The 24,670-nt window shown below is 40.1% G+C and overlaps 1 protein-coding gene across 1 annotated transcript in view; it reads left to right on the top strand.

The window, feature by feature from the left end:
* TSPAN12 (tetraspanin 12) overlaps positions 1-23,484 on the top strand; it is a 48,277-nt gene extending 24,793 nt beyond the window's left edge. The window contains exons 5-8 of the mRNA XM_074168530.1: positions 5,558-5,632; positions 10,250-10,357; positions 13,379-13,522; positions 21,815-23,484. Coding sequence (XP_074024631.1) covers positions 5,558-5,632; positions 10,250-10,357; positions 13,379-13,522; positions 21,815-22,120 — 633 coding nt within the window. The 3' untranslated portion in view covers positions 22,121-23,484. The remainder of the gene's footprint in view (positions 1-5,557; positions 5,633-10,249; positions 10,358-13,378; positions 13,523-21,814) is intronic.
* Positions 23,485-24,670: the final 1,186 nt, after the last annotated feature.

Here is a 24,670-nt window from a genome sequence, read left to right as displayed (position 1 = left end):
TTAAATGATTCTATAGGTCATTGGCAAAAAACTACCAAACCCAGCTGCGGTAGAGGAAAAAACACCCATGTGCTACCACCTCAGGAACATAGTTGGGTGTCCACGGCTTTGTAATATGGCTACTCTTATCTGCCTGGGCTGCTTGGCACCACCACAGTGACTCATTGGTCACTACGTACCCGAAGTCATCGAATTTCTGTGAGGACTCCTGCTCTTAGCTTCATTTCTGGCATAATGCTTACACTAGAGTTTGGAAGGGCATCCTAAGAGGAGAGTCACGTGTTTTTTGTATCTGTGCCAGTGGGATTATCCCACTGGCAGATAATAGGGCACTGGGTATTTGGTGCAGTAGCCAAGGCAATGTGAAGGAGACTACTGCAGGATACTAGGGTTTTAGCTCTAGTTTTCCTTTGCTAAATGTAATTAGAATTTAATATTTCCACTGACAAATATCTCTGAAAAATTCAGTGTTCTTGGAAGTACTTTGGAGAAGAGCATTTAAAATGGCGACTGGAGTGGGAGGAGGAGCAAAATTTTTACAGACTCCCTCCATGTACTGTGTTTTCTGAACTCCAGTTTTTCTGTCATCCTGTTGCCATGTTAGTAACAGTAATAGAAGGTTATTTTTCACCAATTCTTTTCACCTGTTGCCTAAGAAGCATAGACAGATTGTATTAAGTGATTAATTGCAGGAATTGTGTGGTATATTCAAGACAAAAAGTCTCTAGCACTACAGTAAAAGTTTTGTATTACATCTCTGCAAAAAAAACATAAAACATTGTGCTTCACGCTTTATAGCCTTCCCTGCAGTTGCCCATGATTGCAACAAAAAATTCTATACTCTGCAGGACAGAAAACCACAAGGGAGAGATTCTATGTTGAGAGGCATTTCGTGTGTGTGCTGTTCACCATTACTCTCATAACTGAGTGGGAATTGTTGGAACAAAGACCTTTTAAATGAATGCAAAATATCTTAGAGTCAGTAAAAGCAATTTGGTGCTTGCGTTTGCTATTTTTATTTGTATCTAAATGGTTGAGATGATCAAGAAAGAAATGTGTTCCTGTAATGTATTCTGTGGTGGTGGTCATTCACTTAGTTTGGTAGAGCGAGCAGAACAGCAAAAAAACTGTTAATGAAGATAAATTAATTTTATAGTTCTGTTGTTAGCCTTAAATAGAGAGACAGGAGGACATTTTGGGCATATGCCAGAGGATATATGTCCCATGTATGGAGCACTGGCATATATGGAGTTTGTATCTTGTGGGATGCCACTGCTGTCTGCAGGGAATTTTTTTCAGACTGAAAGTTTTGATCCTATATAGACAGTCTGTACAGATCTTTCTAAAAATAGTTTTAAATTATTTTGATTTTTTTTTTTTTAATGCATAGGTGAAAATACCAAGTACCTTTCCAGTGCTTAGTCAGGTTCTGATAGCCTTTATGCAAGTAGCTATCTGAAAATAGCCACCTGAATTAGCGCAAAACCTATTACTTCAATGCTAGTCCCCATGTTTTGGTTTCTTTTTTTCTGTCTTTCACTATTTACTTGATGGTTCCATACCTTCTGTGGTTGAATTTCATCATCGGATTTCCATTTCATATGTTCTACTGTCCCACTGTCCTTTTGTCTTATATGTGAATTCCCCCTAGAAGTGGACTACAGTTGTCTGACTTCCACAAGAGCAAGACCTCTGCGGAGGCGGTTAGAGCTTGTTGTAGCTGCGTATCGTCTCACAGTGTCTTTGTGCTGGCTGGGAGTAAGTGGATTTATGTGTGTGGTTTCTGCATCAGAGGTTTCAGGGCAGGATGAAGATTTTGGCTGTGGTTGCTCTTACACCTGTGCCACATGAAGAGTATTCCACCAGAACAGGGTTTGGTGACCTTTCCTTAGCCCTTCATCCCCCTGTCTTTTCCACATCTCTTTGAAAGTGTTTTTTATAGTATTGACTTTGTTTCTGTTCCTGCTTCTTTCCTGTTTACTCTCTTGCACAAGAAAGGAAAGGGAATGGGATTCTCTTGAACTCCAGCGTTCCTAGTTCCTTCACTTCTGTCTCGGGACTGATGTGCTGGAAAAAATACAGTTGTTTAAACTTCCACAGGTTGCCAGTGCTGCAGGGTTGTGCTCTGGAGCCACACACACATACCCATGCATTCCTGCATTAAAATATTTGGGTGCTTCTTCAAGGTTCCAGGTACTGGAGGAGATGCTCCTGTTCGGTAAGCTACTGCTTCACTGATCTGCTGCCTGCCCTCCTCCTCTGTGGCCAGCATGGCGAGCCAGCTTAATGAGGAAGTTGTGTGAGAACCTGCTCCTGCTAATAGTTAACATCCATCAGACACTGCAGGGATGCTGAAGCTTAGGATCTTGGCCACATTTGTGTCTATGGCATAGTGAGGAGCAGTAAATGTCTGCATTAATTTTTTTTTTTTTTATTGGCAAATATTTTTACTTTTTTTTTTTTTTTTTTTTTACTGTCAAAAGAGTGTTTTCTACCAGCATTACAGTTACTCGGCTTCTCTCGAGGAGGAAACATTTTAGCTTTTTACCAGTCTTACTGGAGGAAATCCTTCTATGAAACTGACTCTACTGGGTTTGTAACGGGATGAAAGCACCACATCAATTTTCTAATGACTGGGGAAGAATGATAGTGATTACCAATTACCTACAAAAGAAAGGTGTTGAAAGTTTGTAGGATTTCCCTTGTAAAAGGTCTCTAGTTCTTGGGAGTGATCGTGGCCTTGCATTACCGCTCGTAGATTTTTTAAATTTATTTTATGGTAACCTGCAGATATCTTTACAAAACCATTTGCTCCCTTCTGTGCCTTTCCTATCCTACTCTCTCCCTGCCAAAAAAACCCCACCCAAAACAAACCAACACAAAGAAAAGAAAAATCCAGTAGAAAATACCTCAGCAATGGCTGAGAGTGCTGTGAGGGAGGTGTGCTCTAGGAGGGAATATCAGTGACCTGCTGGTGCAGTTCTCAGGGCAATGCCCAGTGGCGCTCCTCAGTGAGTTAAGTCTCTTTTACAAAACATAGACATTCGGCCCATAGGAAGAATTATTAAGGCTTCCTTCTAAACCAAGTCCCTGTTTTTGGCAAAAAGCAGAAGTGTGTAAATGCAGGAAGATGCATTTAGCATTCAGACTCCTGTGGGAATTTAACTGGGGACAAAGAATAAGCATTGAAGCCAGTAATAATTTCTGTATTTGGAAGATGGAAATTAGGGGTAATAAATTTAAATAATGGTTAGAGGGTCTTTCCCTCCTCCCCTCAACTTATATAAGAATTATTTGTTTTGCAAACCATTACATTCAGAGGGAGGTATAATATTCGCCTTCAATAGCAGAGTGAAACTGAAGCTCCTGTGTGTGGGTTTGGTGCTTGCAGTTGCTCAGTTCTTAGAATGGGCTTTCATGTGTGTAAACGCCTTGTGTCTTTTTTTGTGGGTTGGTTTGTTTGTTTGGTTGGATTTTTTTTGTTGTAATTTCCCTTATGGACAGATGAGGTGCTTTCTCAGGACAGAAGGCTTGATTCTGCAGTGCCTTGATGTGTCCAGAGGTAGCTGGAGTCAGGAGTCTTCAATTCCTGGCAGGCCCAAAAAAATTATTTTCTGTCCCAAGCTGTATTCAGTAACTGGAGAAAATCTTGGTTTTGGATCTTCTGTCCGACTACCAGAAGCTTTCTTAACTATATGCTGACAAAAATGAGGAGTTTTCAAATTTTAAGAGTTGTGAATGAAGGAAACGTTACAAGGAACTGCAAATGAAGAGTTTTCCAGAGAATGTCACAGGTACACCCCCAGATCTATCACTTTCACTATCATCAGTGAATTTTGCTTAAGATTTGAGGATAGCAGGCAGTCCTAGGCTTGTTATTCAATTAGAGTATAAAACCAATGACATTTTCTTTGGCAGCTGAGAACTGAAATTTGTTTTTCACCTAAACACTTAGTTGTTTGCCCTTTCAGAAATGTCAGTATTACCCATAATGTTCTTAAACTTTTTTTTTTTTATGAAGAGCTAAAGCATGTGGCATTCTTTCCTCCTTTCTAAGTGAATACTTTGCAAAGCACATTGGTTTGGTTTTTTTTGAGAACCTTTTGCATAAATTGCAGGCACTACGTTAATAGTGGATACATTGTCTAGAAGCTCATGAATTTGTTTTTCAGAGAGAGCATCATTGTTCTTACAAAGTATGACTCAAATCTTTTCCTCTCTTGGACCTTTGGAGGATGAACATAATGGTTATTGAAGGCCTATGCTAGAGCTCTGCTTAAGCTCCCAGTGTGGATTTATAAGGATACACAATGTTCTGTTCAGCTGTAATGACTATGAAGGTGCAATGTGATGTTGTGGAGACCAGTCAAACAGCATCTCTTCTATAAACACCATCTTTATTGAACAGACTTTTGCGGGGGGGTGGATGTGAGTACAGGTTTCTCTTGAAAATTCACATGGATATTTTTACATGCATGTTTTTAGTTTGTTTGTTTGCGTCTACAAACTTAGTGCAGGGAGTTAGGTTTTACCAGCAAGTAGAAGTTATGGCAAAACACTGTTCAATAGCTGCCAAGCTATCTGTCTATTACCGTGTTCCAGACTGGTTGATTGAAGAAGATGCCGAAAATTAAACTCCGTGAAGTCCATAACTTTGTCTTGTGTACTGAGAACAAGGGGGAACTCAGTCCATTCGCATGGAAGACAGTTTGGAGTTGAGAATGACTGGAACTATACTTCTGCTTTAAATAAAAGACAAACAGGTTACTTTTAATAGATAACACCAGTTATAGCAGTCATAATTTCCATGCAGCTTTATCCTGCAGTTCAGAAAGGGTTTGCTGATGCTGTACAGAAGATAGTCCTACTCTTTTTAATTGCAGCAACTGTTTTTTCTAAACAGCCATTAAAAAGACCTGTAGAGTTCCTTCATTTATATGTGTATTTTCTGTTTTTAAATAGTTCAAGGGTTAGATCTGGTAATAATAGACAAAGATATTTCAATCCGTCTCAATAAATATTTGTACATTGGTGCCTGACCTCAAATATCTAAATCACTGTGATAAGAACATAGCTTTCAAGAACCTTCTTTGCTTCCATCATGTCAATTTTCTCTTTTTTATTCTTTTTTTTTCCCCCCACTTTTGGCTATTAGCATGATTTAGATATGTTGCTTAAGTCGATAGAACCGAAAAAAACCATTTCTTTTTCTATGTATATGAGGGGAAAAAAGATTGTCTTTGCAACTTTTGTAGCATAGTGTGTCATGATATATTGCCTTGTACTCTTGGGCAACAAGGGAATGAATTTGTTTTCCCACTGTAATGTTCATATGCTTCATGTTCAGTTAATAAGAAAAGTCACATGACTTAAACTTCTAGAAAGCTTGCTGCATTAATCTTTCATATTTTGGTTACAAAAATGTATTTCAGAGTCCATGTCTTCAGTCATGTGAAATGTTAATAGTGTCTTGAGATGTCCTTTAATATTGTTAAGTCTCGTTTTCAAAGGTACCCTGAATATCAAAAATAACTTAAGACCGTTCTGTTTTCTGCAGTACTTTGGAAGCTTGCTTGTAATATTCTGTGTTGAACTGGCCTGTGGTGTTTGGACCTATGAGCAGGAAATAACGGTGAGTCAGAAAAGGAGGCTGCGTTTTTTCAGCAGAAGAAAACAAAGATTTCCATTAGCTAGCTGTTTTCTAATTGCTGTAGTGTTTATCCTTGTTCATTATTCTGACAGTCTAATTTCATCTGCCTTTTTTTTAAACGGAGAATTCTTCTGGGAAATCTTGTCTCTCTGGAAGGTTCTGTCTGGGTTTCTCCCCACCCCCTCTATATTTGAGAGCCAAATTCTGTAGCCTCTGATTTAGGGACTTTATTTTTTGTTAATTCTTGCTTAGGGATGTTCTCATTGAAGTCAGTGGAAGTTTTGAGGATAAAGTATGAACTTCAGGCTTAAGATAAGTATTTTGAGAGAGGAGATGTGAGAATTTGAAGGGATTTTGCCCCAAAAGGTTTTCATGTTTTAAAGAGCTGTACCTGAGTGTACTACGTGGTAAACACAGTGTGATCTTTCAGTAGAGGACTTGCTGTCTGCTGCAATCTTCATGCTGCCTCCACAAGCCATAAATGCCAGTTTTAAGCAAAACATCTTAGCTATAAAACGCTCTTCTGTAAACTTGTGAAGAGGTTTTATCTCTGTCTGGTTTTTATAGCTGTGCCAGCCTTTACTTTTCAAACTGAAGACTTGTAACCATCATGCAAGAAAATGGGTGAGTGTTAAGCAGGAATTAAACTGAAATGTTATTCTGCTGGTTGCTATATCCTTACCTCTGGTACTCAGTCTGGTACATTTTTATGATTAGAGGGACAACTATTTTCTCTGAGCTGCCAAGATATGCCCAATATACTGGTCTTTCCAACAGTGAGTAGCAATTACATTGCAGTAATGGGAGGGAGCTGCCTTGAATATTTACACGGTACTGGGACCAGAGGAATATCTGGCAGATTTGAAGGCTGAAGTTACGTGGCAGCACTCATTCCCTTGTGGTTCAGATTCCAGAGGGGTGTTCTAATATAACAGCGACTGAGGCTATCCCTTTACTTTAAATGACAGCTTACATTGATGCATTTTAAAATTGGGAATGCAGACAAGAGGCATGCTTCATCCTATGGGTACAGCTGCCCTCTGCGGGGGCTTTGCCAAAGCTGACAGTTATCACATCAGCTGACAGTTATCCATCTTTCCACAGAAATCTTGTCAGTGGAAGCTGCCTGAAATAACATGGCCCTCGGTGCTCTAGTACATGCCTTCTCCAGCCCTCACTATTCAGTTAGAGAACCTGAAGTTACACTGTGGTTTAGCGTGACCCCCAAGCTTTCAGTTACCTGCTATGCTACTGAAACCCAAACCTGGAATAGTTTGTTAAAAGCTGATGTAGCCCTACCATATGTTAAGGCACTAGTGATGCTGCTTCCCTCTAGGAAAAAAAAAAAACAAAAAAAACGCTGTCCTGGCACGCATTTGCCAAAAGAAGCAGTGCTGAGCTCCATGTCTGCGCCTTCTGCAATGGGTCGCAGTGAACCCAGATACTCCACGTTCCTCTTTTCTTCCCCTTTCTCCCAGGAGTTCGAGTGCATGCACGTGAGCACGCAAATATAACAAGAAAAAAACCTTTTCGTCAGCTGCTTTTCTTTTTTTTTTTTTCTTTTGTCTCTCTTCTTCTCTCCCTTTATATATTTTTTTTCATTCCTTATCCCCTTAAATAGTTTGGGTTTGTTTTGTTTTTTTTTTCTCTTTCCATCTGATTTCCTCTTCCCATTTCCTTTGACCTAACACCACTGCTCTTTGTGTGAGGAGGTGGGCCAGACACAGGTAATGTGGCAGTCTGGAAGTGCACAGTTGTCTTTCAGTGTTTCTTTCATACCTGTGCAGGTCACTCCCCTAGAGCATGCTTTCTCCTGCTCTACTTGATAAAGATAAGAAGATCCCCCTCTTATACCTATGGCAGGGACTTGATGTCACGTTGCTTTCAGTGTAGCATGAAATCACACGACCCCTTGGTAGGTTTCAGAGAATCAGTTGGCATTAGTGTAGGTGGGTGGGTGATGTTGTAAAAAATGTCACTAAGGCATAACCGCCTCTGCTGATCCGATATGGGCTCTCCTTGGCGTGTGGACAAGTTGCTGTAAGAGTCCTTGTATAAACAATTTTCCTTCCAGCTCATGATAGCTCTCGGTGTGAAGTGTGCCTCATGAGTAATTTATTCCACCCACAAGACTAAAAAGCCAGCATGGATTCTTGGCTTACTTGGGCATTGGTCAAGCCTTGAGACTCATTAGAAAAATAAAAATGAGTAAGTAGATCTCAATGGCAATCCAAGCTTTGCAGAATTTATGCTAAAATCAAACCAGAATCTCTAGTTTTTGTTTGCCTATGTACTATGCAGAAGTGTTGGTGTATAGTCAAACAAATGCATCTTGAGATGATGTATTGTGCACTACTGCATGCATGAGCTGAAGCTGGTTAGTAGATACATCAACGTCCTTAGTTTGACATCTTGGCGTTCTCAGAGCAGTCAAACACATGGATTCCAATATCTCTCTGTAGCTCCAGAATCAAATTGCCTTCCCACAGTGGAGTTTAGTTTATTTTGACTTGCTTTTAATTTCCTTCTGTCACTTCTTGTTTTTTTTTTTTTTCCTCTGCTTTCCGTTGTTTTCATAAAGAAGTTGGACGCCTTGTGTTACGTGCGTAACCTTGGACTATATTCAATTCAAATAAGATAATAAAAAAAAAAGTCTAGCAAATATGAGCTTAATTGCAGCAATAGCAAATATTACCCAAAGAAAGCAGAGTGCTAACTTCCAGTGCAGTAGAAAGAGAAACGCATTGAGTACAAACTATATTATTATATTATAGTGGCTAGTGTAAATGTTTGCAGTAGAAATATTCTGTGATACTGTTTTTTTTAAGTAGTTTTAGTACTCTACTGATAGCACAGTTTTCATGTGGACGGTTGTGAGTTCAGTGCTTTGTAGCTTAAGAAATAAAAATCCTGCTAATTCAAAGGTGTGTTAAATTTCTGAGATATTATTAATATATTAATATTCAGAATATATGAAGCTTTACCAGGGTGTCAAAATTGTAGTATATCTTAGCAACAGTAATGAAATACTACCAAATATTCTTGTTTGGATTACGAGGTCAGGCAGGCAGTGTTTGTCCCTGTATTTTTGTAGAGCATCTAGTGTGACAAAGACCAGGCTCCTTGGGGAATATTGTAATCATTATTTTTTTTTCTTAGATAACTTTTATTGCTATTTGCAGAATGCCCTTACTGTTTACTCCAAATTGAACAGGATTGCTAGAGTAGCCGGGCTCCCACACCCTCTGAATGAAAGCTGATATTGCAATTGTGATTTCTTTCACCACGACTGTTAGGGCTAATGGGAACAAGACAAAACTCAGCATGAATGGTATGTGTGCCTAGAAGGGCAACTGCAAAATCTTCAGCTCCTTGTTTTAGTTTGGCACACTGAAATTTGTGCTGCTGAGCAGAAGTTAATTTCTTATCTTGACTCTTTCACTGCATTGTATTCCAGGTGCAATAGCACTTGCTTCTGTTGTTTCTAACAAATTACTAATTGAGGGTTTTAGACTGACAACAGAGAGCACCAGCTCCTCACTTCTGAGCAGTCGGATTTGAATCATAGAATGGTTTGAGTTGGAGGGGACCTCAAAGATCATCAACCCACCTGCCATGGGCAGGGACACCTCCCACTAGACCAAGTTGCTCAAAGCCCCATCCAGCCTGGCCTTCCAGGCGTGGGGCATCCACAGCTTCTCTGGGCAACCTGTTCCAGCATCTCATCACTTTCAGAGTAAAGAATTTCTTCCTAATACCCAATCTAAATCTCCCCTCATCCTATCACTACACTCCCAGATAAAGAGTAGAAAAGTACTTCGAGAATCCTTCTTTCAGAAGAAAAGATTTACAGGGTTGTGAGTGTGTGTGAAGAAAAAAGTTCACATGGCCTAAGCTTTCTAGTTACCGTCCTTGAGTGAAGATAGTGAAACTGACTGCCTTCAGGATACCTGTGTGTGGGACTCCAGGCAAAGCGAGAAGGCCACTGAAAAGACTCTTAGGGTAGAATTCATCTCAATTAATTTTATATATTTAGAAGTTAGATGTTTAAACCTAAGTTTGTCACCTTAGTGAAGTGGATTTGAGCCTTCCAGGGGATGATTCATCTGCTCTGTTTAAAATATTAATCAAGATGAGATGAATTGCCCTGTTTGGCTGTTTCTTTCTTTATATTGACTAAGATGACACCAAGGAGATACCTAAACTAGGACAGACTAATGCCATCCCTGATGACTTGAATGGGGCTCAGTGCAAGTTTTATGCCAGATAAAAAAAAAAATAATCTGGTAATGATGTAATCAAATTGTACCCAACTATCTCTGAATCTCTTCAAAATGCAACTACTTTTCCACTGCAAATTAATTTGTAATCAAAGGATGCAAAAAACTTTTTCTTGATGTTGAAATATGACTCCTAAAGTTTCAATACCATAAAAATTGATGCACTTATTTCCCTGTTTTACTCAAATACAGAGTTATTTTGGTCATTGCACTGAAATTATCTCAGAATAGACAGAAGTTGTGGGTTTGGAGCCACATGCCAACTGACCTATTTTATGATCTTTCTGTTAAGTGAATCGCTTTTCTCTCCTTGCTCCAGGTTCCAGTGCAGTGGTCTGATATGATCACACTGAAAGCCAGAATGACCAATTATGGCCTGCCTAGGTACCAGTGGCTCACCCATGCTTGGAATTTCTTCCAGAGGGAGGTAAGAAAACAGTTAATTCATGAGCTGAAGTAATACATGCTCAATAAATGTTATTTATTAGTTAAAGGAAAAGGTTTATTTTTAAGTGAATAGGTAAATGCAAGTTCATTTCATGTGCAACCCTGTGTAGTGATGATACATTTTAACATCACTTGATATCTAACTCTTAAGTTTTTGTAGGCTCCAAAGACACTAAACCACAAAAAACCCCAATGTTACTAAATTCAGTTAAATTACTAACACTGCCTTCTCCTTTGCCAGTAAGGTTAGGACACCAACACCTTTTAGAATTATTACAACATTTAAGAATATGATGTATATAAAATTAAAAATCTGCAGGTAAAATAAAATGAACATTTCTATATGCTTTTTTAATATTAAACTGTGCTCCCCTTCCTGTGTGCCGTGTTAGTTTCCTTTCACAGAGCTGTCATGGTTAAGGTATGTTTAGCTGGAAATGAGTAGAAAAGGAAGTTTCCAAAAAGATGCCAACACTGTCTCTTTAGAGGTGTGTTAGAGGCTGAGGTTAGAGAAAGTGATCAGGATTTTTATTTGCTTTGACCGGGGTGGGTAGGGGAAAGAAACCAAAAAGCTGCCTTGTGTATTCACAATTTTGCCCTCTGGCCTACTAAAATTCAGAACTGTTTTTAAAGAATGAGCTATTATGTTACAAAAACATGAAATTGCCCAAGGTAAAACCCATTAACTACAAATATGACTCACGTGCAGGAAGAGAACTCTTTAAATGCCTGTCATTGTGCTGCCCTTGTTGAAATGTTGAAATCTATCATTGTTGCACAGATTTCCTGTTTATTTAAACATTTCTTGGCAGCACTTGGCTAGTCTTTATTTATAGTAAAACCTGAAAGACTGAGTGAGGACTACACGAGGTTAAGCATCCCCCACTCTCCCGCGTCCCCTGCTCTGGCTGTGCAAGTGCGCTGTGAAACAGAGTAATCCTTCATACACAGGTAGCATTTGTGTCTGTTCTGTACCTGAGATAACATAATCAAACGGTCTCTGTTTCCCTGAATAGACCTGATACTGTATCCAGGTTTAAACGTATAAGTTGATTAAATTAAAAGCTGCTTCTTATACTCCTGGTTGTTGCAGTGTCATCATAATGGCTGGTTTTAATATGAATATCAGTAATAAAACTTCAACTATGCCTTAACTCTTCACAGGAGAAAAAGTTCAGTTTAACTATGAAAAGTTAGATTTCATAGAATGGTTAGAGTTGGAAGGGACCTTAAAGATCATCGAGTTCCAACCCCCTGCCATGGGCAGGGACACCTCCCACTGCACCAGGTTGCTCAAAGCCCCATCCAGCCTGGCCTTGGACACTTCCAGGGATGGGGCATCCACAACTTCTCTGGGTGAGAGATTCCTATATTCCATCTCTAACCGGAGGAATAATGTGGGGAAAGTTTGAAGTGAACTGAGAAGGCTCTCTTACAGTTTCTAGTTAATTGGTGGGCTCTCATTTTTATTCTTTCTACTCATAACTCAGATGATGGATGTGTGAGCCTGGTATGTGCTTTATGCCTGGATGAGCGGTATGCTTGGGACCCTTCTTCAGTCAGCATTTCTTTAGGAAAAATGTTGTGATTACAGTTCTGTTCCCAAAGATTGATCAGCTTGTGCTCTTTCTTCTGTATCTTTTAACATCTGAGAGAGATGGGAAATATATTTCCCCCACAGCCCTCTTACTGGTTTAATCTCAGAGTTGTGGCTGTGCTAAGGAAGATGGGATGGGTCAGTTGAAGTCAGGAAGGAAGAACTGGGTGGGGGGAAGAAAAGATTTGAGAGTAAGAAAAAGATATTTAATGAAGTTGTCTTTGCAATAACACTAAGGAGCTAAAGCTTGAGTTTTCCTTAGAAAGTCCCATGTTGGGAGGATTTTGACTGACTAACGAATTGATAAAAACGGAGACATTAAAGCTGTGGTGAAAAAGGAAGTAGTGAGATCTGTAAGAGGACTGGTAATGTCAAGGTATGGTGTGTGCTGATGTGGTGTCTGGGCACTGATCTGCTTGATTGTGGCGGAGGAGTGCCATGGTATATAGGACTCTGAAGTGGGTAAGGGGGGCAAAGGTTTCCAAGCCCGTGGGTCAAAGGAACCAGGTGAATTACAAACACTCAGGCTGGTACTGGAGAACATCCAGAAAAAAAAGCAGCAGTGTGTTCCTGCAGCAAGACTTTTTTTTTCAGTCATACCGAGTCCCCATCCAACGCTGAAGAAAATCTAATGTAGCTGCTTCAGCGCTTTTTTATGTGCAAACAGCTAGGAATGTGTCAGGCTGGTCGTTTGGCTTTAAATCTCTTGGTGTGCTTTGCAGAGGAGAAAACAGGTTGTTAGTCCTGGTGGGTTTTATAGCCAATTATGGCTCATCTGCTTTGCAGCCAGACTTTCTACTTTTATGATTGATTCTGTTGCAGTGTTTATTTCAGTGATACCCCCTCCTTCCGTTTTCCTTTTCAGCGTTTGTGATTTCTATACCTTTTTGCCCACTTTTTAAATCTTTTTCTCTCTTTTTTTTCTGTATTCAGATAAATCTGTGCTTTTTCTCATGTAGTTTTCAACAGATGTGTCCATAGCTATAGCCTTGCAGAAGCAGTCCTCACTCATAAGACCTTAATTATCATTTCCTACTCCTTCAGTTGTTCATTAGTCACTCTTTTGACATGAAATTATCATGTTCCTTGTAGTAAGGATAGCAGAATTACAGGGTAGGACAGTTTCTGTGAAGCATCCTTTGAGAGAGCAGTTGGGATTTAAAGGGCAGAGCAATATCAAAAGCTGTTTCCGAGGTGTTCATTGGTCACGACATTACATTTTTCACGTTGCTTTTATGTCAAAGCACAGCAGAAGAAGATATGTGGAAGCTCTTATAGAGGTTTTTAGCCTTCCGTAAATATTTTTGAAGTAGTTAATAGGAATTTATGTATCTTGTTTGATGACCTACTTTTATGAAGAAGTAGCATCATTATTGCTGATCTTGGTTAATCCTTCCTTTGCAGTTTAAATGTTGTGGGGTGGTGTACTTCACAGACTGGCTGGAAATGACAGAGATGGACTGGCCGCCTGACTCCTGTTGTGTCAGAGAGTTCCCAGGATGCTCTAAGCAGGCACATCATGAGGATCTCAGTGACCTTTATCAGGAGGTAAGAAGAAAAACGTGGAAGGCTTTGTACGTTCTTCCTGATCCAGTCATTTTTCCATATTCATCACTTGCAGTGCAGCAGAAAGGTTTGTAGAGTAATTGTGTTTATGGAAAGTGTTTATTGTGTTTGTTTATGTTTATTATTTTTTAATGCTTAAGGGCAGGGGGAAGGAAAGAAGAAAGAATGAACTCACTCACCTGCCCTTGCCTGGAAGTGAGATAACTTAGTAGCAGTGCTGTTAACATCTGAGATACGCTTTTGTTTTGTATTGATTAGGTTGGAGTTGCAATTTGCTCCAGTCAAAAAATAAAAAATTAGTTTTGGTGTAATGTCTAGTCTCCAGCTTGCCAAACTAAGAAAAATACTACTTACCCTGTGGTAATGAAGACTCTAGTGGTATGCATGGTGAAGGATGCTTTTGAGAAGTCCTTTGGAAAATGAGAGTTCTCTTGTTAGCAGGGCTCGTGAAAGGAGGCATATAATTCAGTTACTCTGCTGTGAGCATGCATAGAAACTGTGTGAAAATGCTCTTTCTCTCTTAACTACTACATTACAGTAGGATTATTATTTTAAAAGAATAAAGAAAAGCCTTAAAACCAGGAGAAGACCTATGTGAAATCAAAAAGTGGGTAATGGAGGAGATCATGGTAGCAAGTCATTACTGTTCTTAGGGTGAAAATTATAAAAACAAGTAAACATGTTCTCTACTAAAGCTGTGCTTAACTGTTCTCACAAAAAAGTTGTCCAAAGTTACCTTTGTCAGGGAACCGCTGCCTACTTTTATTTTTTTTTTTTTTATGTTAACAGACCTCTGAAGACCTTTAATTATGTATTCAGTAATATCAGAATGACCAAGAGTCCAGGTAGTCCAGTAGTGACAAAAAGCATGTCTCAGTCAAGTAGTTAAGAGGATCTGAGAAGAGATATGTTCTTCGTTTGCTTGCTTGAAGAGTAATATAGGGTGGGTAGGAAGGAGGACAGGCCTGAGAAGCGTCCTCTCAGATGCTGCAGCACGAACATTTCTCTAGTGGACAGCACAACTCTGTGTTATGGAAGAGCACACAAAGAACCATTTTATCTTGTCTCAGTCTCTTACGGCTGTTCAAGACTCTTTCTTACAAGAATCTATTATGTAGCTCTTCAGGAGCTGTGGAGAGATACCTCTGAAGCAGGGGAGATTCACTATATAAATAAGCCAAGATGAATGTTAGCTGTTGCCAGGAAACAATCGAATTTTGGCGAAATGGCATCACTGCCATGGAGTGTTTTGCTAGGTTTGTATGGCATTGATTCTATAAGCAGAAATTATACAATCTATTCTGGACTTTCAGACATCCATCCTAGGCCTCCTGTGCTTCTACTAGGAAGAGCTGCCAAAAGGCAGGTGCCTCAGAAGGCCAGTCTGTGCTAGGGAACCTTAAAGACAGCAGCAGATGCTGTTTTCTTTCCACCCGCTCCTCATAGAGCCGCACCTGCCTTATGGCAAGGCTTGCAGCACTGGTTACACTTTAGAAGCTTCAGTCTCTGAACGGGAAAGCCATTCAGGCTTCTTCTGGGGCCTGCCGGTCTCTTACGCATTCTTGAAGAAGAAAGAACTGTGGCTCACTCTGCAATAATGTTTTTGGGGTTTTTTTTGTAATACTGTTTCCGGTATTGATGCCGTACAGCCCAACTCTGCTATGGAGAGCCCTCAAGGACTGTAGATGTATGGAAGCTGCGGAATGTTAATTTGCCCTAAGCGTCCTTCCTGCTTATGTAAAAAGGCAAGAGTATGTGAGCAGTGTCGCTCAATAAAACACTAATTTTTAAGCTCAGGAAGCTTAAAAATTTCTGAGAAGATGTGTCTTGTTGAAACTGCAAAGTTTTCTCATCTCTTCTGCTAACATTTCATTTCCACAGCCATATTCCAGGAAAGTGGTTCTCTGCACACTTAGTATGTTCAGGTTCTTTTGGTTCTACTTAGAGAAAATTAACAGCCAAATATACTGATGGTGTAGAACATAAGGGTTCTGTTGAGACCCACTTGATGAAAAAAAAGGCTTGCCTGCCTTTTTTTCTAAAAGAAACCTGAAAGGCTCATTTCTGTTCCTTCTCCTACCCCTACAGCATTTTGGATGGATTCAGCTCTTACCAAAAATTTCTTTTTTGTTGTCTGCTGCAGATTCTGTTCCAAAAAGGGACAGGCTGTTTTCTGTTTTGCCAGTTACAAAGATATTCCGTTGCTCTTTGAGAAATGTACAATATTTGGTTGGCAAAATGTTTGGTTTTTTTTTTCCTTCCCCATAGTGCTTGCCTGTGGGTTGTCTCACAGGCTCATACAATATACTTGCTAATATGTTTATCAATATCATGCAAAACGAACTTACACTTGAAAGGCTAATCTGTCTGATTTCTGCTTTGGAGGATTGAAGGAGAAAAGCTTTTTTGGAAAGTGATTCAAAACCGACTTGCATAGTCTGGTGGTTTGAGAGGGAGCCTGATGAGATTAGCCTCGCTAGCCTAAAATTGGCTTATGTAAATGCTTCACAAGTCCATTTTGGTACTTCAGAAAAATTCTTTGTAGCACTTCAGAAAACTGAAGTTCAGTTTGGCTGGGATTGCTGTAATTTTCTGCTGGGATCTCAGAGCTTTCTGTAGTCTAAGTTGGAATCCTTCAGAATACATTTTTTGTAGGAAGAAGGGTGGCTTACTTATAATTTTGCCTGGTTTTGGCAGGAATCACATTTCCCCTGCTGAATTTTGAAAGCTATTTTTCCAATATGTAGTCTTCTTGGACTACTGTTATTCTGATGAGCTTCACCTTTGGTGCAGTTCATGGAACTGACTAACCCTGGCAAGAGCGTGGTTGTGAGGGAGATGCATCAGGTGACGATGTGGCATCGGAGGTTTGTTGTTGTCTGAGGACAAGGAGAGCTTTGCCTGTCTTGTGATCATAGAATCATAGAATGGTCTGGGCCGGAAGGGACCTCCAAAGGTCATCTAGTCCGACATCCCTGCAGTCAGCAGGGACGCCCCCAACTAGATGAGGTTGCCCAGGGCCTCGTCGAGCTTCACCTTGAATATCTCAAGGGAAGGGGCCTCAACCACCTCCCTGGGCAACCTGTTCCAGTATTCCACCACCCTCATAGTAAAGAACTTTTTCCTAATAGCCAATCTAAATCTCCCCTTCTCCAACTTAAAACCATTGCCCCTCGTCCTGTCACTGCAGGCCTTTGTAAACAGACCCTCCCCAGCCTTCCTGTAGCCTCCCCCTCAGGTACTGGAAGGCCGCTATTAGGTCTCCCCGGAGCCTCCTCTTCTCCAGGCTGAACAACCCCAGCTCCCTCAGCCTGTCCTCATAGGAGAGGTGCTCCAGCCCCCTGATCATTTTGGTGGCCCTCCTCTGGACCTGCTCCATCAGGTCCATGTCCTTTCTATATTGAGGGCTCCAGACCTGCACACAGTACTCCAGGTGAGGTCTCACCAGAGCAGAGCAAAGTGGCAGAATCACCTCTCTGGATCTGCTGGCAACACTTCTTTTGATGCAGCCCAGGATGTGATTGGCCTTCTGGGCTGCGAGAGCACATTGCCTGCTCATGTCCAGCTTCTCGTCCATCAGCACCCCCAAGTCCCTTTCCTCAGGGCTGCTTTCTAATACCTCATCCCCCAGTCTGTATTTATACTGAGGCTTGTTTCGGCCCAGGTGCAGGACTCTGCACTTGCTTTTGTTGAACTTCGTGAGGTTCGTCTGGGCCCACCTCTCCAGCCTGTCCAGGTCCCGTCCCTTTGGTCTATTGACAACACCACACAGCTTGGTGTCATCTGCAAATTTGCTGATGGTGCTCCCAATCCCTCTATGTTGTTGATAAAAATGTTAAACAGTACCAGTCCCAGCACGGACCCTTGAGGGACAGCACTTGTCACTACTCTCCATCTGGACTTCAAGCCATTAAGTACCACCTTCTGGATGCGACCATCCAGCCAATTCCTTATGCACTGAACAGTGCACCCATCAAATCCGTATCCCTCCAATTTGGCAATCAGGATGTTGTGAGGGATCGTGTCAAAGGCCTTACAGAAGTCCAGATAGATCACGTCCATAGGTCGGGAACTGTAGCCTAGATAAAATGATTGGTAGGAGTTGATATCTTCGGGGAAAAAAAATTGCATATGCAATATTAGTTCTTTTGTTTCCTAGCATAATTTTGAGTATGCTCAAAATTTGACTAATGCTGATGGTTTATCTTTTCTACTCTGAGAAGTGCCTCATTTTAAGATCTGGTCCTTATTCTGTGATGTTGCAGTAAATCAGAAGTATATGCTTTGTCTCCATTTTAAGACTGAAAATATAAAATGGTCTTTGTAATAAATGCGAATCACAGCTTTAATCCAAAGCTCTGTAGCAGTTTGAAGCTAATTCTTCTGAATGATCGCTGCAAAGTTTTATATTATTTTTGAGTTGTCAACAAGAGCTCCCTGTTTAGTGACAAACTTTTACTTTTGCCAAGGAAAGTATATTTATGTACTCTTTAATTGCAGGCTACCAACTATGAATGTGTCGCATAAGCAGAAATAAAGTGCACGAATGGGAGGATAACAGGGGTGGCTTGATATTTCTCGATTTTTAAGCTGATTTTGAACGTGTATTAGAGCAGAACTGTAAGAACATCATTAAATGGAGGGAGGCAGCCTATCTAGATTGGGCATAATTTGTCTCAGTTATGTGTCTGTACTGTAGGAGATGGAGGCATTAATGTTACTGCTCTCTGTTAATGGATGTTTCCTCTAGGCAACAAATGAGCTGAATTTGAATACTGCTGTGGTTGAGCATTTTTAAATTGTGACCAGCATGTACCTTTATCCCTTAAAGTTATCAAAACTATTAAAATGCAGCCAGTTTCTCTGTAATTAAAAACAAATTTGGAAAGTAGTATAATTATAACACTGTTTTCTAGTTGAAGAAAAAAAGACAGCAATGTGGCAATTTTTGCTCCTCATCAGGTTCAATGACATTACTTTTGCTAGACTGTGACGTTTTAGGGTTTTTTTTTCTTTTCAGATTTCAAAGAATCCACGTTTACTCCTTGTTTACTCCTTGTTTACTCCTTGTTTACTCCTTGTTTACTCCTTGTTTACTCCTTGTTTAAACTATGTTAATGTGTAAAAAATGACACACTGAAATGATGAATGGAGCAAAGACATTGAGATCCTTTAACTTACTCTGGTACAATTGTTGTATAGTACGTTAATTTTATTTAGATCCTAAATGAGAATCTGTTGACCACAGTGTGAATTTTTTGTGTGTGAGGCAAGAATCAGGCCTTTCATCAAATACATTCAGGACTGTAGCATTTGAAATTGTTGGCTTTGGGGAATTTCAGTGTGATTGAAAACTGTTGTTTATCATGTCCTGTCTTTAGATTCTGTCACTTTGATCAATTGCTTTCTTTTCATAGAAAAGCTGTAAGAAATACGTATTAAGGATATAAGTGCAAAAATGACATTTTGAAGACAGTGCCCAAACTCTGAATTTTCCCTTGGTGGCTGTGTACCTTTGATTTCTGTGCTGTGAAGGCCTGTAAAGTTTAGAATAGAGAATAAGCATGGCCTAGAGTAGCTCAGGGCCTTCTCTTCAAAGTTTTATCCTTTCTAAGACTGGGCATCACCTTTTCTGAGCAGCAAGAACCATAGCTTGTGTTTACACTGTTGTCCAGTAGTACCTAGAGCTAGTGTCTGTGTGTCACTGCTGCCTTATGAGGGCTTTGGAGCTTTCCTGAAGCCTTCTACAGTAATTATCCATTTAAGCAAACTGGAGCATGCACTGATGGATCGGAAAGAGCTGAGGAGCCAAAGAGCAACTACTCTTTCTAAATTTCCATTTCTAGGAAACATCAACCTAGATGTGATCACCTAGAAGGTGACTTTTTTTTTTTAACATACTTTTTGTTCATCAGACTTTTTCTGTGTAAATAGTAATAGTAATTAATATGATTCTTTAAATAATTGGTTTGGATTTGCACCTGTTCAATGGTAGGGAGAGGTGGTGTGTGTCATCCCAATACAGCGTATGGATAGATGGTCAGCCCTTTGGAGCAGGGTCTGGCTGCCTGGGTTTGTGCAGAGCCTGATGCAGAGTGGGTCGTTACAGCTGCTCCCACAGAGGTTAATGAAACAAATCAAGGCAGTGACACAGTGAGGTGACTTTCTAGCTCAAATGTCTGCATTGGCGTAACAGTCAGTGGTGTGTGTATTGGTACTTGCGTTGCCTCAGAGCTGTAGGTAGCCCAAGCCAGCCTGGGGACCTGCCATGGCCAGGGGTGGTCCCTGCTGCAGCCAGAGGTGGTGTAAAGGAGGGGAAAAAGTGTGGAAACTACTGTGCCAAACCAGTTCATTTTTGAACTGGTAAGTTTCCCTGCCATTTTTCACAATATTGGCTTTGATATTGCCTCCCAGTGACAATGGGGGTGATTTCAGTACGGTTCCTAATTAATTAGTAAGCAGGCATCGTTTTTCAAATTTTACCTTACGTGTGAACTGCATAACTTGCAAAACTCAAACTAGATTTTTTTTTTTTTTAGCATAAATCTTTCCCGTTACATTTTGCTAATGCTCTATTTATTTGCAGTGAGCTTGGCTATGAGAATTCCTTTGGATTTTGATGAATTCCTCAACTGCTGGAATATTTATAGCCCGTGGCTACCTCGGCTGTGGACACTCCCAGAAAAATGGGATGAGAAATCTGTCAATGTGTGATGGGCTTGTGAAGCTTGATGGTACCACAGAAGATCTTTAGCTGAGGGCTGCCATAAACAGATGGAGGAAAAAAAAGCAGAGCCAAAAAAATATATATTTTTTCCTTTTTCCCCCCTTTTTTTCTGCTTCAAGACCTAAAAATGGAGCAATATCCACAGGTCAAAAGGCTGAGGGCTCCCTAGCTCAGCATCTTTGTGGACTGCTTAGATGTTCCCGTCTGGGGAAAAGGTTCAGTCACTTGGAGAAGCTCTTTAATTCTTGAAAGAGGGTGGATAATCTACTTGTTCTCCTTGCCTGTGATCTTGATAATGTCACAATTTAGGGCTGGAGACCGCTACTGCCAAAATTTTGCCGTAGGGTTTGTGGTGTCACTTCTCAGGAAGTGAGAAGTGTCCCATCGTATGGGACAGGGGTTAGTGGTGGTTTTGTCAGTGTTAGGTTGACGGTTGGACTCGATGATCTTAAAGGTCCCTTCCAACCCAGACCATTCCATGATTCCATGAATGACTTGGGAGTTGATGTGATTTTTTTCCTTTTTTTCTTTTTTCTCTTCCTCTGAGCAAATATCCAGCAGTCTTTTCAAAGACATTGGGATATTGCTGTGCTTTAAGTAGCAACAGCTCAGCACAAGATACAAGATAAAACTGGCTCCTGGTATAATGCTATCATAACAATCAACAGAGAAGTTTCAACAGTCAGATCAGAAATTAAGCCAGGTAATTTTAAAATACAGCCTACGGAAAGAGGAGGTAGGTGGAGTGTAACTAACATAAATGGATATGCTGTTTGCAGTGAGGAGATGCTTCTCCTTCAAGAATAAAAAGCAGGAGTAATGCCACATATATGTGGTATTATTACTACAAAGTACTAAGTAAAATCTGTTTGTACTCACTGCGTTCTGGAAATTTGTCAGAAGTCCTCTGTTAAAGGTTATTCTGTTCAATGCTCCTTACTCAGACAGTGTCTGGAATGTAATGATTTTTCTACTCCCTAGGGACTTTCTGCAGAACTAGTAAACTGGCATATAATGAGTCCAGATAAAGCACTAAAAAAGAACAGGTGGGAAGAAACACTGATGAGGTTATGCAGGTCTGTAGATCTTTCCTAGAATAATAGTGTTTTAACTTCAGATTGTGGTATTATTTGTAGAAAAAGTCTGAAGATTTTAAAATATTGACAAGCTTGAAGATCTGCAATTTAAGGAGAGAAACGAGGATTAAGAGGATTTAATGGCTTTTAAGCCTTCACGAAACCTTTGAGTTTCTTTAAAAATCAGTGCTAGTTGATAGGAACTCAGATTAACTTTGAGTGATTTCTGAATTGAAGAGCAGCACAGATCTCTTGGAGCTTGTTACATGCAGTAAACTCTCAGTGCATGAGAAAACTTTAAGATGGCATTATGGAGGCCATTAAAAATTAGGGAAAATAATTTTCAAAATATTGCTTGAAGGAGGCAAGAGAGGAATTTTGGGGAGCCAGCTCTAGATAAGATGAGAGAACCTTCGGAACTGCAAGGCAAATAATATTGACTAATTTTTTTAATCTATTGTTGTTCCATAGGGATGCGGTAAAAAAATGTACAGTTTTCTGAGGGGGACGAAGCAATTGCAAGTGCTGAGATTTCTGGGAATCTCTATTGGAGTAACGCAGATCCTGGCTATGATCCTCACTATTACTTTGCTGTGGGCTCTGTACTATGACAGAAGGGATCCCGGGGCAGATCAGATCATGGCCCTGAAGAGTGACACCTCACAGCAGCTGTCCTGTCATTCCGTGGAGCTACTGAAACCAAGCCTGACAAGGATCTTTGAACACACATCCATGGCAAACAGCTTTAATACACACTTTGAAATGGAAGAGCTATAGGTGATTCAAGGAATCTAATCTGAGAAGTCACAAAGGGGTTCAACTGGGTTTTGTTGTTGTTTTTATTCTGTTCCATCAAGTATGCCAAATATACCAGTCTTCCCATGCTTCAGAAGACAGCTCGTGAATGGAAGGAGGCCTGCACAGAAAGAAGGAAAAGCCTGTCAGCTTCTTAGAAGATCACGGAATCACAGAATTTTTGGAGTTGGAAGGGAGCTCTAGAGATCATCTAGTCCAACTCCCCTGCTAAAGCAGGATTTCCTAAGGGCCATGAAACAGTTGATTTTGTTTGGTTTTTTTTAAAAGGCACTCATTCACTGGGCACAGAAATACTTAATTTATTGTCACAAGCTGTGTATGTGTAAAATACCGATTGATTCACAGGTAGACAGAACTTCTAAGGAAGCATCATGGGAAAGGAAGAGAAACACTCGTCTTCTGAAGAAGTAACTGTGCTTTGGACAAGCAAAATGTGACTTCAGCTCAAATTGACTTACATTTTTAATAAGCCATTTGGAAAATGTCTTAATCAGGGATCTATGTATATATAATTGTGTGTTTTTGTGTGTGCATGGAAAGCAGAACTACAATTCAAGTCAATACTTGGATTTAAAAATTTGCGAGATTTGTAAAAAGGGCAAGATTTTCTTTTTTCTAACAAAATCTTTATCTTAGCTGTTTTTAAAGATGTTCTAAAACCTCTATTTTTACCTAACAACTGGGTTTTTTTTAATTTTAAATATATTAAACAGGGATTAAAAACAAAACTATGACTCTGGACAATAGACTTCAATTTTCTGAGTAATTCTGGAGAACTCTTCTTTGAAACAGTTTGTTGTATGGACTATTTCTTAGTAAAAAGAAAAGGAAATAAAACCTTAAACATTCTTTCCAAAATGGGAATCGATATGGGAGTAGCACATTTTTATAGATAAATCTTTTCTCCTGTCTGCGATTCCCCTGAAGGTAGAAACAAAAGACTACAAGGAAAATGCTTACAGTTCTGGATGTTATTGCAATAATTGAAAAAGTACATAAGGAGAAATTTTACTTTGGTGGCGTCTTCATTAAGAACTCTCTAGTGGCTTAAAATGCCAACTGGAAACAGCATTGAAATGTATTTATTGAGGTGGGGAAAGTGCATTTTACTGTATTTTTATGAACAATGTTTATTTCATAGGATTATTTTTACAGTTGGCCACGCTCCTGAAATATATATTTGTTCCACTGAGTACAGTAGTTTGTGGCAAATGGGTTTTTAGATAATACTGCCTTTAAAAATTCTGTCATTTGTTTTGGAATTTGTAAAAGAAAAGGAAAAAAAAAAAGCAAGGTGTGATTTGGTAGACAATAAAATTACTTTTGTCTCGAATTCCATAATGTCTTCTTTATTTTGAAGTCCTAGAATGTGAATGCTTTGGGTAGGAGTTGGGAGTGTCCTCCTGCTAGTTTGAGTTAGTCTGACATGTCTTTACTCATTCCACTTACTCTGTTGTGGAGAAACTGAATTATAAATTTCATTTTCCTTTTTTATTGCTTCTGAGTAAGCTTCTTAAGGGCTCATGAAATTTATCTCTTCAGCTGTGTGGGCTGTTGTTTGTTTTTTTAGCAGTGTATATGTGGGTGTAGTTATTTCACGGCTACTATTGCAAGCAAGATTACCTTTCTGCTTTCGTTACTTTCCTACAGAAATGCTAATACTTATTTTGGGAGGTAAGAAAAAGGCTAAAGGATAGACTTTCCCAAAATTTTGCTTGGAGTATCTTTGTCAGAAATACTTCCTCATGTGGTGTTTGGGAAGCCTGGTGCCAGCATTACTGCAAATTTCCATCCTTCCCATCGCTCAGCCCAGGCAGCGTTTCTGTGGCTTTTGGTGAGGTTCCTTTGCAGAAAAAGAGCAAGTCTCTGAACCTGGATGTAGACCAGCTCTAGACTTGGGAGTGCTACAGAGGCCTGTGATGGTACACAGTGGAGCCATTGTTGGGGTTTTTCCCTGTTTTAAAAAAAAAAAAAAAGAAAAAAAAAGCCAAACCACAAATTGTGGAATGTTGGAATGTTTTGATTGTGGATTGCATGGATTACAAGTACACAGCTACATTCAGTTGTGGATTACAGCTGAATATAGGGAATTTCACCCTAAGTAATGTAAAAAAGTGCAGGAAGAAGTCCTGCCCTTTGTCCAGGAAATCCTGACACTTAAAGTTTTACCCAAGGAGTGTCTGTGGAAGCTCCCTTAGCCATGCTTCAGCACCCCAAACCCTCACACGGGATGACTCCCTAGGCTACCAGTGAGGTTGCCTCTGTATCTTCTCGTGTCTGGGTTGGAGCTCATGAAGGAACAAGTATGGCAAGCCAAGCTAGGGAGATTTGTTTGAGAAGTCCACAGCTAGAATTAGAGATACTGACAGCCCAGGTCAGTTGGTTTTAGGCTTCCCAGCTGGTGAGGAAGCACTACCATTACGTGTAGTCAGGTTATTCTAAGAGCAGGAGTAGGGCTGGCTGAAAGGGTGAGCCAGTGCACTTCTGGGACTGGCTTGGGGGCAAAGGCCT

The sequence above is a fragment of the Numenius arquata genome, chromosome 2 (genome assembly GCF_964106895.1).
Source record: "Numenius arquata chromosome 2, bNumArq3.hap1.1, whole genome shotgun sequence".
In the NCBI taxonomy this organism is placed as follows: Eukaryota; Metazoa; Chordata; class Aves; order Charadriiformes; family Scolopacidae; genus Numenius; species Numenius arquata.
This window is presented reverse-complemented; position numbering and strand designations above follow the sequence as displayed.